The sequence below is a fragment of the Lepisma saccharinum genome, chromosome 3 (assembly GCF_977018435.1).
Source record: "Lepisma saccharinum chromosome 3, izLepSacc3.1, whole genome shotgun sequence".
Lineage (NCBI taxonomy): Eukaryota > Metazoa > Arthropoda > Insecta > Zygentoma > Lepismatidae > Lepisma > Lepisma saccharinum.
Genome location: NC_139231.1, coordinates 86,794,866 through 86,811,605, shown reverse-complemented (window position 1 = coordinate 86,811,605; position 16,740 = coordinate 86,794,866). Strand labels below are relative to the sequence as shown.

At 37.3% G+C, this 16,740-nt stretch overlaps 1 protein-coding gene across 3 annotated transcripts in view; it reads left to right on the top strand.

The window, feature by feature from the left end:
* The window catches only part of LOC145985217 (uncharacterized), an 86,883-nt gene that overhangs the window by 52,920 nt on the left and 17,223 nt on the right, over positions 1-16,740 (top strand). For 2 of the 3 annotated variants that reach the window (XM_083118968.1, XM_083118966.1), the window contains 5 exons: positions 1,123-1,300; positions 7,773-7,883; positions 10,368-10,532; positions 12,181-12,316; positions 13,150-13,361. In XM_083118968.1, the coding sequence (XP_082975094.1) occupies positions 1,123-1,300; positions 7,773-7,883; positions 10,368-10,532; positions 12,181-12,316; positions 13,150-13,361 (802 nt within the window). The remainder of the gene's footprint in view (positions 1-1,122; positions 1,301-7,772; positions 7,884-10,367; positions 10,533-12,180; positions 12,317-13,149; positions 13,362-16,740) is intronic. The other variant, XM_083118967.1, reaches the window with a different exon arrangement.

Here is a 16,740-nt window from a genome sequence, read left to right as displayed (position 1 = left end):
AAACTTCGGCTGAGGCTCATCGAATGCTCTCCACTGCGTATGGTGAGGACGCTATAAGTGAGAGAACCTGTCGTGAGTGGTTTCAACGCTTCAAGAACGGTGACTTTAATGTCGAAGACCGGCATAGTGGTGGAAGACAGAAAGTTTTCGAAGATGCAGAATTGGAGACATTGCTGAGTGAAGACTCACGTCAAACTCAAGAAGAATTGGCACGATCATTGGGAGTGACACAGCAAGCCATTTCAAAACGTCTGAAAGCCATGGGTATGATTCAGAAAGAAGGAACTTGGGTCCCGTATGAGCTGAAACCAAGAGACGTTGAACGGCGTTTGTGTGTTTGTGAACAGTTGCTTCAGAGGCAAAAACTGAAGGGATTTCTGCATCAGATTGTGACCGGGGGACGAAAAATGGGTTCATTACGATAACCCAAAATGCAAAAAATCATGGGGATATCCCGGCCATGCTTCCACGTCGATGGCCAAACCGAATATTCATGGCTCCAAGTGAAACAATCACAGGTGCTCGTTATCAAATGCAATTAATGCGTTTGAGCCGAGCATTGAAGGACAAACGGCCGCAATACAGCGAGAGGCACGACAAAGTGATTTTGCAGCATGAAAACGCACGACCCCACGTTGGCAAAGTGGTGAAAACGTACTTGGAAACATTAAGATGGGACGTCCTACCCCACCCGCCTTATTCTCCAGACATCGCTCCCTCTGATATCACCTGTTTAGATCAATGGCTCATGAACTGGCTGACCAACACTTCCGATCTTATGAAGAAGTCAAAAATTGGATCGATTCGTGGATCGCCTCCAAAGATGAACAATTTTTTAGATGCGGCATTCGTACACTGCCCGAAAGATGGGAGAAAGTAGTGGCCATCGATTTACAATACTTTGAATAATGCCTGGGTAAGCAATGGAAAAACGGCGGAAGCAAAGTTGTACACCTTGTATTTCAGTAATTTTAAATTGCCAGAATAGTAAGAACCGTTAAGTGTATTGGTATATCAGCTCAGTGTCTGTAATTTTATCATCAGTGAAACTTTTTCTGAAATAAGTATAAAAAATATAAATTTTTATGCTAGTTTTATCCATATGAATAATCTTCCTTTCAGCTTCCAGGAGCACATAAAGAACAATTTGCCACAGAAAGTGTTGTCGGTGGATGAGTTCCTGACACTCCGGTCTGAGGTTCGGCAAGTTCTTCGTCAGTATGAGACTCCTGCTGTGGCAGACGATGCTCCCCCAGGTGATGACTGTCCTCCCGGAGAGGAACCTGAAGATGCAGGGGTAGTAAGTTATTTACAATATATGTGTGGTGTGCTGATGATGATAGATTTGAAAGTGCATGGTTGCCAAGCATGGCCTTAAATTAAATTTGAAAATTATATCTTTTTAAGGGTCCAATAAATAAAACAATATTTGTTCCAAAAACAGAAATAAATAATATGTAGGTGTGGATTATCTCTATTCTTAAAACAGTAGAATTTATTAATGATATGATATCATATGCAGTTTTACAGGGTAGGTGGGGTAAAATTATTTTAATAAACATATATGCACCAACGGAAGATAAAGGTGATTTTTATGCAGAGTTAGAACAGGTCTTTGATAAATTTTCCCAGTATGATATGAAAATTCTGTTAGGTGACTGTAATGCACAGATTGGTAAAGAAGAGACATTTAAACCCATGATTGGTAAAGAAAGTGTTCATGAATTAAGTAATGATAATGGTATAAGATTAATTACTTTTGCAACCTCAAAGAATTTAATTGTGAAAAGTACCACTTTTAAACATAAAGATATCCATAAATATACCTGGTCTTCTCCAGATAGTAAAACTCATAATCAGATACTCTATGTGATCAGAAGTATCCAGACACCCACCTGAAAATAAAGTACAAGTTTGGGCAACCCTCCATCGGGAACACTGGCAGTCAATACAGTGTTGGCCCACCCTTAGCCTTAATGACAGCGTTCACTCTCACAGGCATACTTTCAATCAGGTGCCGGAAGGTTTCCTGAGGAATGGCAGCCCATTCCTCGCAGAGCGACAAAATGAGAAGAGGTATTGATGTGGATCGGTGTGGTCTAGCACGAAGTCGGCATTCCAAAACTTCCCAGAGATGTTGTATGGGATTCAAATCAGGACTCTGCGCAGGCCAGTCCATTAGTGGGACGTTGTTGTCGTCAAACCACTCCCCCACAAGCTCTGCAATATGGACGGGTGCTAGGTCGTGTTGAAAGACACAATTGTCATCCCTGAACTGGGCTTCTATGGTAGGCAGCATGAAAGCTGTTAAAATGTCAACGTAAGTTTGTGCCGTGACATTGCCATGTAAAGCAACAAGGGGGCCAAGCCCCCTCCAGGAGAAACATGACCACACTGTAACTCCACCACCTCCGAATTTCACTGTCGGCACTATACAGGCTGTTAGATGTCGTTCACCAGGCATTCGCCACACCCTCACCCTACCATCGGATCGCCACATTGTGTACTGTGATTCATCACTCCACACAACGGTTTTCCACTGTTCTATGGTCCAGGTTCGACGCTCCTTGCACCACACGAGGCAGCGTTTGGCATTTGTCTGTGTGATGTTTGACTTATGGGCAGCTCCTCGGCCATGGAAACCAAGTTGCCGCACCTTGCGCCAAACAGTAATGGTGCTTGGAGTAGATCCTGATGCATTTCGGAATTCCTGTGTGATGGTGGCGATGGATGATTGACAATAATGCTGTACGACCCTCTTCAACACTCGATGGTCTCTGGAGGTCAAAATGGGAAGTTGGCCTGCACGCTTTTGGGTTGTACACATCCCTTCACTATAACATCGGAAACAGTGGACAGGGGGGTGTTTAGGAGGGTGGAAATCTCACACACAGACTTCCTACACAAGTGGCACCCGACCAACTGACCACGTTGAAAGTCTGTGAGTTCCTCAGACCATCCCATACTGCTGTGTCACACTGTCTGCAGACTACTGAGTTCGCTGACTATGTGTTCCATGCGATAGATGGCAGTACTGTGTCGCCCTCTATGATAAACACGTTTCGCGGTGTGTCCGGATACTTTTGATCACATAGAGTAGATCATATTCTCATTGATAAGAGAAGGCATACTAGTGTAATTGACATTCGTTCACATAGAGGTGCTGACTGTGCCAGTGACCATTATTTAGTAATTGCTAAATTAAGAGAAGGACTCGCAGTGATAAATCATAAGCAACAAAATCTAAAAGTTCTAAAATTTAATACAGGAAAATTTGCTGATGAAAGAATTAAGAAAGATTACCAAATTAAACTGTCAAATAGATTTGATGTTTTGTAAGATTTAAATTATGATGAAAATATAAATGAAACAGACGTAAATAAGAATTGGGAGCACATACGTAATGCAATAGAATCATCAGCTAAAGAAAGTATAGGATACCATAAACCAAGAAAAAGTAAGCCATGGTTTGATAATGAATGTCATAATCTAATAGAAATAAGAAATCAGGCTAGACTTAGGTGGTTAAATAACTCTGATGATACAAATCTAAGCAATTATAATAGAATAAAGCGAGTAGTTAACCGCACGTTTAGAAGTAAAAAAAAAAAAAAAAAAAAAAGAGATTGCTTGAAAAGTAAAATTAACGAAATTGAAACAAACAGCAAAAACAAAAATATCAGAGATTTATATAAAGGTGTAAATGAATTTAGAAAGGGGTGGCAACCTAAAGTAAACTTGATAAAAGATAAAAACTGTGATTTTTTGCCCGATCCAAGCGATATTTTAAATTGAAGGAAGAACTACTTTAATGACCTCTTAAATGTTCATGAAGGAGATAAATCAGAAGTAAATGAAGTACACACAGCAGAACCTTTAGTTCCAGAACCTAACTTGACTGAAGTTAAAGATGCTATTAAAAGGTTAAGGAATAACAAAGCACCTGGCATTGATTTAATACCAGCTGAGTTAATTAAATATGGTGGAAATTCATTAATATGTCAAATTCATAAATTAATTTGTTTTATATGGAATAAAGAAGAAATTCCTCAACAGTGGAAAGAATCCATAATTGTTCCTGTGTTTAAAAAAGGTGATAAAATGAACTGCAATAATTACTGTGGAATTTCTCTACTCTCAACAACATATAAAATATTATCTAACATTCTTTTAACAAGACTAATCCCATATGCTAATGAAATTATAGGTGATTATCAATCTGGATTTAAACGTAACAGATGAAATTTTTCTCATCAGACAGACACTTAGAAGTGGGAATATAATCAAAGTGTCCATCAGCTATTCATTGATTTCAAAAAGCATATGATTCAGTCAAAAGATAAATTATATAATATATTAGCAGGGCTCGAAAAATCCTGGCGACTGTGATCTTATACTATAATATGTACGAAATTTTGATAATTCTAAGTTCAAATAGCAGTACAGCGTTAGTTAGCAAATGATTTTATTTTTTAACTCAACGTTGTGAACATTCCAAAGAGTCAGTAATAATTTCTTACTCTTTGTCTCCCAACACTCCACTTCCTTTTTTCTCGAATGATTTAGCGATGTTTTGAATACCGTGATGCTCAGCTTCATATGAAGTGTGTTTCAAAAGTTACACAACCCAAACTTTGAAAATGTATATCATGAAAACCGTAAGAGATATTTACACTGGGTTTTCTCCATTATAAAGTCTCATCCATTGAGATATTTTTCAATGCTTAAAATTATCAGTTTTCTCCATACAGAAAATTTAGATAAATTAATAACTGGCAGAAGGCAGCGTTAATTTTTTTCCATAAATGCACTTTTGAATGAGAAAAATAAAGTAAAAAAGTAAAGTGCTCTCCTGTGCTTAGCACCACACCATGAAGGTGTATAGGGGGTTTGGGGGTAAGACACACACAGGAGATATACTACGTAGAAATTTTCAACGAAGAATGCAGGCTCGACCAGGACTCGAACCTGGGTCTCTGACATACCGTACGATTTCTCTAACCACTGAGCTGCTGAGCCGGCCTGGCCTCGCCTGATTTCTCGCTGTTGCTGTTTTACCTGTGGAATCGTCACTGCCAGTGCTACCGCAATGGGATCTGTTGCCTTTGAAACACAGTAGACTTCGAAATTACTTGGTTCCTCCCAGCGTAGAGATGTTAATGTATTTTTTGCTGAAAATTCCTACGTAGTACATTTCCTGTGTGTGCTTGATCTTCAGTAATTAACATCTTTACGATGAGAGGAACCAGGCAACGTCAAAGTATACTGTGCTTCAAAGGCAACAGATCCCGTTGCGGTAGCACTGGCAGAGAAGATTCCACGCAGGTAAAACAGCGACAGCCAAAAATGAGGCGCGGCCAAACTGGCCCAGTAGCTCAGTGATTAGAGCAATGGCACGGTATATCAGAGAGTCGTGGTGGAACCTGCATTTTAGCTGAAAATTTCTACGTTGGAATATATTGTTGAAAATCAATTCTCAGATGTTTTCAGCAAATTAACAATATTTTAAAAAATAATGTAATTGCTTTTATTTGGATACATGCTAACATAAATTTATTAACCCAGTGATAGCGTACATGATTAGTTTAGTGCAGAAAACCTGGTGTAAATACCTCTTACGGTTTTCATGATATACATTTCATAGTTTGGGTTGTGCGACTTTTGAAACACACTGTAGTATGCACAATTGCTAGTAGGTAGTTTCATGGTGCCCGATTTTCAGAGCTGGTGCCTAGCTTTGAAGAAAATTTTTGGAGCACTGTATATTAGTAGAGTTTGGAATACCTAAGAAGCTTGTTAAAATTATAAAAGTATGCACCAGTGAAACAGAAAGTAAAATTTGTGTGGGTATTAACGTGTCTGACAAATTTACAATTCATGATGGGTTAAAACAAGGAGATGCATTATCTCCATTGCTCTTTAATTTTGCCTTAGAATATGTTGTTAGGAAGGTAAAAGAAACTAACGAAGGAGTAAAATTGAACAGTGTGACTCAGTTGTTAGCATATGCAGATGCTGTAGACTTACTTATTAGGGGATGATATAAATACAATTAAGAATAATACTAAGATATTTTTCAAGGCAGCTAAAGAGATAGGTTTGGAAGTTAGCAAAGAGAAAACTAAATATATGCTTACAGGCCGAAACCAAGTGTTAGGTAATAATCAAAATCTAATTATTGATAGCAACTCATTTGAACAAGTTTCCAAATTCAAGTACTTAGGAGTAATATTAACAAATGAAAATTATATTAAAGAGGAAATAAAAAGCAGGCTTAATTCAGGAAATGCATGTTACTTTTCTCTTCATAAACTTTTGTCTTCTCGTTTAATATTTATGAAACTAAAAGCTAAAATATACAAAACAGTAATTTTGCCTGTATTTATTATATGGATGCAAAACTTGGTTCCTTACATTGAAAGAGGAACTTAAGTTGAGAGTATTTAAAAATTAAAAATTAGATCCTTAGGAAAATATTGGACCTAAAAGGGATGAGGAGACAGGTGAGTGGAGAAGGTTTCATAATTTATAACTACATAATTTGTATTCATGTCCAGATATTATTATAATGATTAAATCAAGAAGACTTAGGTGAGCAGCCCATGTGGCACGAATGGGAGAGGAAATAAGAGTTTAAAGGATTCTTGATGGGAAACCTGATGGTAAGAGACCTGTATGATGGGCAAGACGAAGATGGAGGGATGACGTTAAGATGGACCTAAACAAAATCGGTAGGGATGGAAAAGATAGGGACAGATGGAAGGCCTGTGTTGCTGCAGCCATGAACCTTCTGGTTTAAGAAGGCTAGAATGTTAGTTAGTTAGTAGGTGTGGATTTTAACCTATTTTTCTTAATTTGTATTAAAAAAGCTTTAAATGTTTTAAATTTATTTTATTTTGTTTGTGTGATAATGCATTTTTATAGTCTGTTTTGGAAGCAGTATAAATGTGAAGGAGATGCACACAGACATGCTATATAAATTCAAATAATATGTTTCTATGTGAATTTACAGATTAAAGTGGATTACTGTATTAAAAATGTGTTGGAAATGTTAGTCTGTTTTGAGGTTTGTCTAAAATGACTTTTGTATTATTTTCCTAATCACTGCTTTCTTATGGTACTTTGGCCCTCTCAGCAGCACATTCTAGAAGGCAATCTCTTCTTTATGTCCTTTCAACAGTTTGTCTAACCAGCATTTATCATCATTGTTCAATTAGCCAAAAGTAACGGAAAGGCAACACAATTATAAGAAAAATGCAATATAATGATCAATGAGCTTCATAAACAATGTAAATTTATCACAGATTCAAATGCGCATTCTAATTTGTTTTTCTAAAACCCGAGTAATGTTTTTCCTCTTACATATGGCTGATGTATTAAAATATGACTTCTAAATTGATCTTCATTGTATGTATGCTAAATCTGACAATGATGTGATTTCTGAAATGAAGACAAAGAACTATTTTGACAAACTCAGTTCATCCTCCACATTGCCTTCAAATATTAATCCCATAACTGTACTGATATTGATATTATTTACTACATTGTGTTTGTCCTGTTTCATGAAGTCACAGTTCAGCCCCATTGTCGTGATTAACCTGGTGCAGTATAAAAGTGAAGGAGACACACACAGATGTGCTATATAAATTCAAATATGTTTCTATCTGAATTTACAGATCAAAGTGCATTACTGTTTTAAAAATATGTTGGAAAGTTTATTTAGTTTTCTTTCTCAGTTAGAAACCTACACTTTATCTTTTGTTTAATTTTAGCAGTCTGATGAGGAGACAAGTGCCTTGCGTGAGAAGATCATAGCAATTAGGAGGAAGATTCACAAAGAAACTGTGAATTTTGTGGCAGCTAGATGGACTTTTGAAGAAGGAGTAAGTATTTTGTACTCCAATGAATGTGATAAAGAAAAGTGGTCTTAGCAAAGTAGTTTGAGGTTGAATAGAGATAAATTAGTCTTTCTGTCCTAACTTCTTAAAAATTGAATATTTTACTGAAAAAGGACACATGTAGTAAAATGTTACATACATGAAAAAACAAGACAATTTTGCAACTTTTTCTTTCATTCAGGGGGCAAATGAAATTACATAATATGTTTATTGGTAAGCAAACCACATGGATTTTTGACTTCTGGAAGGGATGCTTTTATTGTTGATTGATAAAGTTGACAATAACAGTTTAGTTTGTCAATGTTAACATCCTCTGGGAAACATAAATAAATCAGAATCAACTACTCTATGTGATCAAAAATATCCGGACACCAGGAAAAATGTGTGTTGTGCATAGTAGCCCACTCTGTGGTGCCATCTACAGCGAAGTGAGGCAAGCAAGGGACCACTACAGGCAGCATAGTGCACTAGACAGCAGAATCAGTCGGTCGAAGGAACTTACAGACTTTGAACGTGGTGAAGTGATTGGGTGCCACAGGAGTAACAAGTCAGTGCACGAGATATCCACCCTTCAAAACATTCCGAAGTTCACTGTCGCCGGTATGATAGTAAAGTGAAAACGTAATAGGACGTGTACAACCGCAAAACGTTCTGGCCGAGTGTCCATGTTGACAGACAGAGACCGCCGAGTGTTGAATAGGGTAGTGCGAGAGAACCGGCAATCAGCGATCGCCACCATCACACAGGAATTCCAAACCAGGGCAGGATGTAATCCTAGCAGCATGACTGTGTGACGTGAGGTAGGACGACTCGGTTACCATGGACGAGTGGCTGCCCATAAGCCCCACATCACCCAATGAAATGTGAAGCACCACCTTGCATGGTGTAAGGAGATGCGCAACTGGTCGTTAGAACAGTGGAAATCTGTGATGTGGAGTAACGAATTGCGTTATACCATGTGGCGATCTGATGGTCGTGTGTAGGTGTGGCGAATGCCTCATGAACGACATTTAGCTTCCTGTGTTGTGCCGGCAGTGAAATTTGGTGGAGGTGGGGTGACAGTGTGGGCATGTTTTTTTCTGGAAGGGGCTTGGTCCCCTCCTTGCTTTGCACGGTACTGTCACGGCACATCATTACATTGACATTTTACAAACGTTCATGCTGCCTACCATCGAAGAACAGTTCGCGGATGATGATTGCGTGTTTCAACATGACAATGTGCCCGTCCACACTGCGGGCCGTGTGGGACAGTGGTTTCAAGAGAACAACGTCCCACTTATGGCCTGTGCAAAGCCCCGATTTGAATCCCATTGAACATCTCTGGGATGTTTTGGAACGCCGACTTCATGCCAGACCATGCCGACCAACATCCACTGCTCTTCTCATCTCGGCACTTCGCGTAGAATGGGCCGCCATTCCCCAAGATACCTTTCGCCACCTGATTGCCAGTATGCCTGCAAGAGTGGAGGCTGTCATCAAGGCCAAGGATGGCCCCACATGGTATTGATTGCTAGTGTATCCAATGGAGGATGCTTCTAACTTCATGCCCTAATTCCAGTGAGTGTCCGGATATTTTTGATCACATAGAGTATATATCATATTATTGTATATTCAACTAACAATAAATATGCACATTCACACATATCTTTGGGTTGAGATTAGCCAAAAGTGACAAGAGAAATGAAATAGAATAAATCAAATCAATCATTATTTTTGGGAAAATCATATTTCCAATTTAATACCTTGCCAGATCTATTCTGATAAGGCATAACACCACATGCCATCATTTCACTAAATAATAAAGACCAGTTTTGGCATGTACTTGCTTTGTTCTCTAGCTTTCACCACATCATGTGCCTTCCTCGAGATAGGCCACATAAAGTAAGTACATGCCAAAACTGGTCTTTATTACTTAGCCTTTCATTCTGTTGGTTCCACCAAAAATATTAGATTGGAAATTCACTTTACTTATTTATGTTTTGTGGTGAAATGTATAAATTTAAATAATATGGGAAATCCACAAAAATACCCTATTTTTCATAGACACTAAAGGTCTTTTTTCCTGTTACGGCAGCCGATACTAATGCTGACAAGGGAAGTGGGGAGCGAGGAAGCGACCAATCCAGCACAATAAGAAATACAGCAGCCAGTAGAACGAAGTTCATGTAGTACTTCTTCTTGCTGCGTCGTGTCCCTTGGTGCTACTGCTGTTGTCTTGTTGGTCTGCAGCATAATCCCTGCTCCCCACTTCCCTTGCCAGAACTAGGACTGGCCGCCATAAGAGTGGAAAAGACCTATAGTTAGAACAAGACCTATAACTTAGAAGAATAAATAAGGTAGTGATTTCGATACTGTGCCTACATGTTGGGAGAAATGAATTTAGTTGTAGATGATTAGAAATGGGATTTTTTTTTTTGCCTGATAGTCACAGTTTTATATGTGTTTCTTTAATATTACTTCTATTTATAGATAAAACGGCCATACTTCCACGTGAAGCCTCTGGAAAGATGCCAGCTTAAAAACTGGAAAGAATATCTTGACTTTGAAATTGAGCAGGGTGATAAGGAAAGAATAATTATATTATTCGAGAGATGCCTAATAGCTTGTGCTCTGTATGAAGAATTTTGGGTTCGGGTATGTCCTCAAAATTTTTATCCATTTTTATTTGTTAAGTTTTGCAAATAAGTAAGGGACACATATTTATGGTGAGATTTCAGTACAAAAGTTAAGCACATTTTGTTTTATCAAAAGTGGTATGTAAAATGTCATTTGGCAATTAAAAATTGTAAATAAAATTTAAAATTTGATTGAACCTCTTAGCTAACTCTCGGGTGCCCGATCGTCTCGATCAAGATGCTTTGTCAAGGTCGTAGTTTTTACATTACAACTTCGCTATTTTTGGCTAGAATTCCGATTTTCTTTTTTCATATTGTTGTTAAGACATGTATTTAACAGAACTGATTGTTGCACGTTTTTTTTTTTCTTCATGAAAATGGCGGGGAAAAGGAGACTTCTTTCTTGCACCTTTTTTCAAGGAAAACATTTTGCCGACAAAGGAAGGCCGGTTTTGTTGTTCTAAAGCAATGCATTTCAAAAGAATGTTTTCAGTCTTTTAAAAAAAATATGATTTTGGGGGGTTCTCCCCTCCCCCCACCACATATACGCCGAATTTGCATAAATTTTATGCAGTCTGAAAATCTGGTTCATTCCGCGTACAACATTATATCATTCATCTCTCTAGGGCAATTACCCTCTGAGCTACAGTCATTTCAAGGTAACGCTGCATTTTGAAGCTTGAATCAGTGGCGTGCTGACCATTCCTTTTAGGGGTACAACTTGCGTTACATTGGTCATACGATAATAATGCAAATATTTTTGTGTTCCTTACATGCCAGTGATAATTTCCGTGTGCATGTTGACACTGTCATGTACTTTTTTCATTGGGAGAGGATGGGAATCCCCATTTTTTCCGAAATTTTGATTTTGGGGGTTCTCCCCTCCCTCGCCCACCACATATACACCGAATTTGCATAAATTTTATATGGTCTGAATCTCCGGTTCATTCCGCGTACAATGGTATTTCATTCATCTCTCTAGGGCAATTAGCCTCTGATCTACACTCATTTAATTGAAACTCTGCATTTTGGTCAAAATTGGCTCTGGCAGCAAGGGGGTCACCTGTGAAAATGGCCTTGGGCTCCTAAAGGTTAAATACTATAATTATACTAAATAAAAAATTCCTTTCTAATTCCATATTTACGTAGTTATCAGTTGAAGTTATTAAGTTTATTCTTGTGTTAAGAAGTCTGTTTTTCCATCTCAAAGTTTGCCGCAGCAGCAATATTTTGTGATTTTGCATAACTCTCAGGGTAATTCAGACTGTGGGAAGTATTGTATCAGTCTTTAAATTTTATGCTTGAGCTTATTCCGCATTTTGCACTTGATTTGCATCATTTTGTGACAATATCGTTGGACTTTTGAAGAGTATCAAAAATAAACGTTGCAGTGGACAATCTTGCGCATGTTTCCACAAATATAGAAAAAAGCACAAAATAATGAATTATGATAATTTTGTGATGTGGGCAAGGATTTTGTAAAATGAAGGACTTTTTTTGAAAAATGCCTCACTGAAATTAGTGAAAAGGCAAGTGGAATATTAAAACATCCTCCTTGCCAGTGAACTTGCTACCAAACTCATCTTTGCTTTTCATTTTCTCAGCATTAATTCAAATTTACGTTGTACACACCTTCATTTCCTTAATAATTAACTTTTGTTTTGTAGTTTATTCGATATTTGGAGTGCTTGAAAGATGATTTAACAGAGAAGATCCGTGATGTATATGAAAGAGCTTGCACAATACATCATAAAAAGAAACCAAATTTGCATTTACACTGGGCAGTATTTGAAGAAAGCCATGGTAAGTTTTCTTCATATTATTCTTCAATTTTATATTAATTTTGTAAACTTTTTTCCCCATAATTTTACAATCGTAACACATATAAACTTGCTTTAGGACTTAGTTCAAATCTTTGTATTTCAACCTATTGCTATATTTATGATCATTCAGTAATAGTATATTACTTTTTTCGTTGTAGGGTTTTTAGTCACCATGTAAAAAATCTCCTGGTTATCAGTCCTTGTGGTAAAATTAATTCCCTGATTTTTTCAAGCAAATTTTAAAAAATAAATCCATACTGTTCTATAGTACTTTTTTTAACATGCTGGCAACAAAATTTCAAGTGTTAAATTGTACTTGCCATTCAAAAGAATCACTTTTTTCTAAACATTTTTAAAGTAAAGAAACAAAAGTAAACTATTAAACTTTTTATGTAAAAGTATCTCCATTAAGAAGCAGCTTCAAGAAAAAGAGAAATTTAGTTTCATTACCAAGTCTTATCAAGTATAAAAAAACATAATTTTCCCATGACTTTTCAAGATATTTTAATGTATTTTCAAAATTCCCTCACTTTTAGACTCTCCCAGGAATTCCAGATTGGTGGGAACCCTGATTTGTAAATTTTTGTGCAGAACTCAATAGGTGTAGATATGTGACAGTCTGCTTGTTAAATATCTTAAAAAGTGCATTATCAATGTTGATGCAACCAAAAATTAATTTATAACCAGAATTTGTTTTATGTGCATTTTAATTCTTGTTAACACATTGTAGGCTAAGATATGGTGGTTATGATTGATTGAATAGAGTATTTGGTATTTTTTTTTTCTTGTGGCTGAGTATGTTTCCTGTTTCAGAAAACTGGGATAAGGCTGCAGAAATATTGAGCAATTTGGAAAGAATTGCTCCAAACATGCTGCAAGTGGCATATCGAAGAATAAACTTGGAAAGAAGGCGTAAAAATATGGACAAAGTGTGCTCGCTGTATGAAAGTTACATAGAGAAAACCAACAGTAATAAAGTAATATCTAACAATATTGCTATAAAATATGCTCGTTTCTGTTTAAAGGTAAGGTGAAATGTTTCTCTTATTTCGCACATGTGCATAATAGTTTACAAATGTGATTTATTGTAAATATTATTGCGATTGTAATTACAGATGCATTTGTTTATGCATCACTTCTTCAAAACAGTTTAATTGTAATACATTTATTTGTATTTCTGTCATGTTTGGTTTTAAGGCAATATTTCAGTTGTTTCAAAGAGCCTTCATCAGGTGAGATATTAGGAATACTAAGTCTGATGATTGGGCATAGATTGGTTTTGATTCTTCTTTGCATTTGTATATGTAATATCTTGAATGTAATGCTTAAATTTTTTGTGCCAATAATAAAACTTGAAAGATGAAAAAATATTAGTTTATTAAGTTTTCAGTTTCAAGTTTGGAAGTGGTGCACTTGTTTTCTGTAATTTACAATCTGGATGTTTTTGTAGGTTATCTCTTGTTAGTAAAATATTGTACAACTCTTTATGGAGCACCAACTTCAGTGACACACAACTGACAGACTAACATTTGGAGGCTTCGCGCCGAATTGATGAGCAGCACAACCACAAACTGCACACACACACACATACACACACTGGAATAAGCACTTTCTTCTCTAGTCTACATGATGCATGGTCTAGGGAAAAGGTTTGTTTTCAAGTGCCATTTGTTGCTTATCACTAGGCACACATATTTATTGTGAATAAAAGATCAGGATTGCTGTACAAAAGTGAACACATTTCGTGATTAAAAGAGGTATATAAAATGCAATTTCAGTTTTGAATTTGTGAATATATTCCTAAATTTGACTTAAAAGCTATCTTTTCACACAAAATAATGTTCCTTTATAATAGTACATTTATCTAGTTCTCAGAGTATTAAGTTTATTCCTGGGTAAAGGAGTCCAGTTAAACTGTAAATTTGTGTTTGCGGTTAGTTCACATTTTGCACTTCATTCCGCATTATTTCATGACAAAAAATGCTAGGTAAATGTGCGTATCACATTTCAAAAACATGAGAAATTAACAATACAGCATGTTATTTTCCCCTTTTTGTTTTTGTCTAAAATTAAATATATATGCCACCAATTCTAGGTTTCCTTTCACACAGTTTATAAATTTACATATTTTCTTTTGCCTGAAGTTTTTTATTGATACAAGAAATTTGAATATTACACTCAAGCTATACAAACATACAAAAACAGTAAGAAAAATTATAAGAGGAAAAGAACCAAAACTAACCTATCCCTAGCCCACCATTAGACTACACTTAGAAGTGCTGTTATCTCATCTGATGAAGACCGAAACAGTTGAAATATTGTTATGATACCAAATATGTGCCAGAAATACCAATAAAAAAGTATTATTTATTTGTAATCATGTTGGCACAATTCATAAGATATGCTTTCATATAGTACATGGGTTGGAAATTTAATAGTGGCAACTATTTATTCTCAAATGATGCAAAAGAGATTCCTCTGTGAAACATTTACAGACCTTTGATGTAGTCACCATCATTGTGTACAACCCGTTGCCAGTGATGTGGAAGTCCTAGCATACCTATAGCACTGTCTTTTTTGTTGATTGTTCGAATGCAGCAGTTTATTGTCTGAACAACCTCTGAAACAGCGGATATCATAAAGTTTTTCCTTCATATTAGGGATCAAATCTCACAGGGGCTGGTAGAGCATCTGCCAGCCCCATCGAGCTAACAAATCAGCCACAGGTTGCGCTACATGCACCCGAGCATTGTCCTGCATAATAATGGGAGGATTCAGCAGAAAGTGTCCCCTCTTCTTTCACAACACAGGTCGCAGGTTATGTTCCAAAAATGAACAGTAATACTGCACATTGATAGTCTGCCCTGGAGGTATGGCGACAATCACCAGAACTTTCATATTAGTGGGGTTCTGACCTCTGACTACACAACTTTAGACTGCCAACTCCAACGATACTCTATTCCTCTTGTCACTGCGCATTCGCCTAGTGTTTGAAGGAAGAATCCATTTAGTGGGAGGTAGCTTAGGTATCAAACTAACGTGTGATATAAGTGAGAAGTACCGGTTCCATTTCATGGCGTATATACAGCAGTGTTGCTACTATTAAATTTCCAGTGTGCCTGCAGTTACGAGGTATGTTAATTTCATGCACAGTGTGGTTTTGTCAGCTGAGATTTGTAAACTCCAATTTCTAATTGTTGAATTGCTGCATTGGGGCCCCTCTTTATTTCCATTGTCGTGTTATCTGCTTTGCCGTTGCTCATTGTTGTTTGAAATTAGTAAATGCTTGGTATCAGCTGTATTTCACTGACGCGTATATTTTTTTTCTTGTTTTCCTAGCTTAGAGTTTTTAACAGTAAGGAAATGGGTAATCTAAATATTCTCATGATGGTTGCGGTAAACGCGGTTTAAAATTACTTCCGTGAAATTTAGAAGATTTCGCACTTCCGCATTGCACAATTTAATGTTTCAATCCTATTAATTTCGAAGATCCACTGTCTTCATTCACAAAAGAGTACGGCGTTTGAAGCGGAGATGGTACCACGTCACTGCATTGTTTGTTCCCGGGCGGCGGTAGTTGCGATTTCTCCCGTTCGACGGTGCTGGCGTGCACATCTTGGTTTGCGTCGTCTGCTTCCTGTTGTCAGGTGGCATTGCCAGTTGGGGGGCTAGGCTGTGCTGCTCGGCAATGTGCCGTTCCTGTTCCCCGCATGGCTGGAGGGGGGTCACCCAACTTGGCACCCTGTCCTCAGAAAGATCGCCGACCTGAAAAAGAAAAGATGCGGTGCACATACTCGACCCCACTAAACTAAAGGCACGTCCCGACTATGCCAGTTAGCAAGGCCATGCTCAAAAGCCAAGCAAGTGGGTATGTGTTGTTGGCTTGTGTCGACAGGCCAGTTGCCAGGCCGATTCCAACCCGACTCGTAGCAGTTTTCTTTAAAGGATATCGTGCCGACGCTCGAAGTGGGGGACGCATCGACGCATGTCTTGCAGGGTAGGGAAGATTAGGTCTTGTTTCTTCAACATTTTATCATGGATTGGAGTGGATGGACTCGCAAGTTATAGCATTATAGAAATACAAAACAACATATAACTTATTTTAAACCTTTAAAACACACAACATTGTTTTTTTTACAAATGTTTAAAACACAGTGTTGTATTTTTTAGATTTGTTTAAATCACATTTTGATACTTAATATTTGATACTCTGGTTATTTGCGTGTTTTGTAACTTTGTATTTTCATTCAATCTGTGTTATTTTGTTTATTGTGCAGTAATTGTTTATTGTGCACTAAAGTCGGTTCAGTGGCTGAAAATATGTATTCAGTTAACAAAGAAACACATCATACAGATGGGACATGTTTAAAACACCTGGCTATTTTCAAGTGCTTAAAACATTTA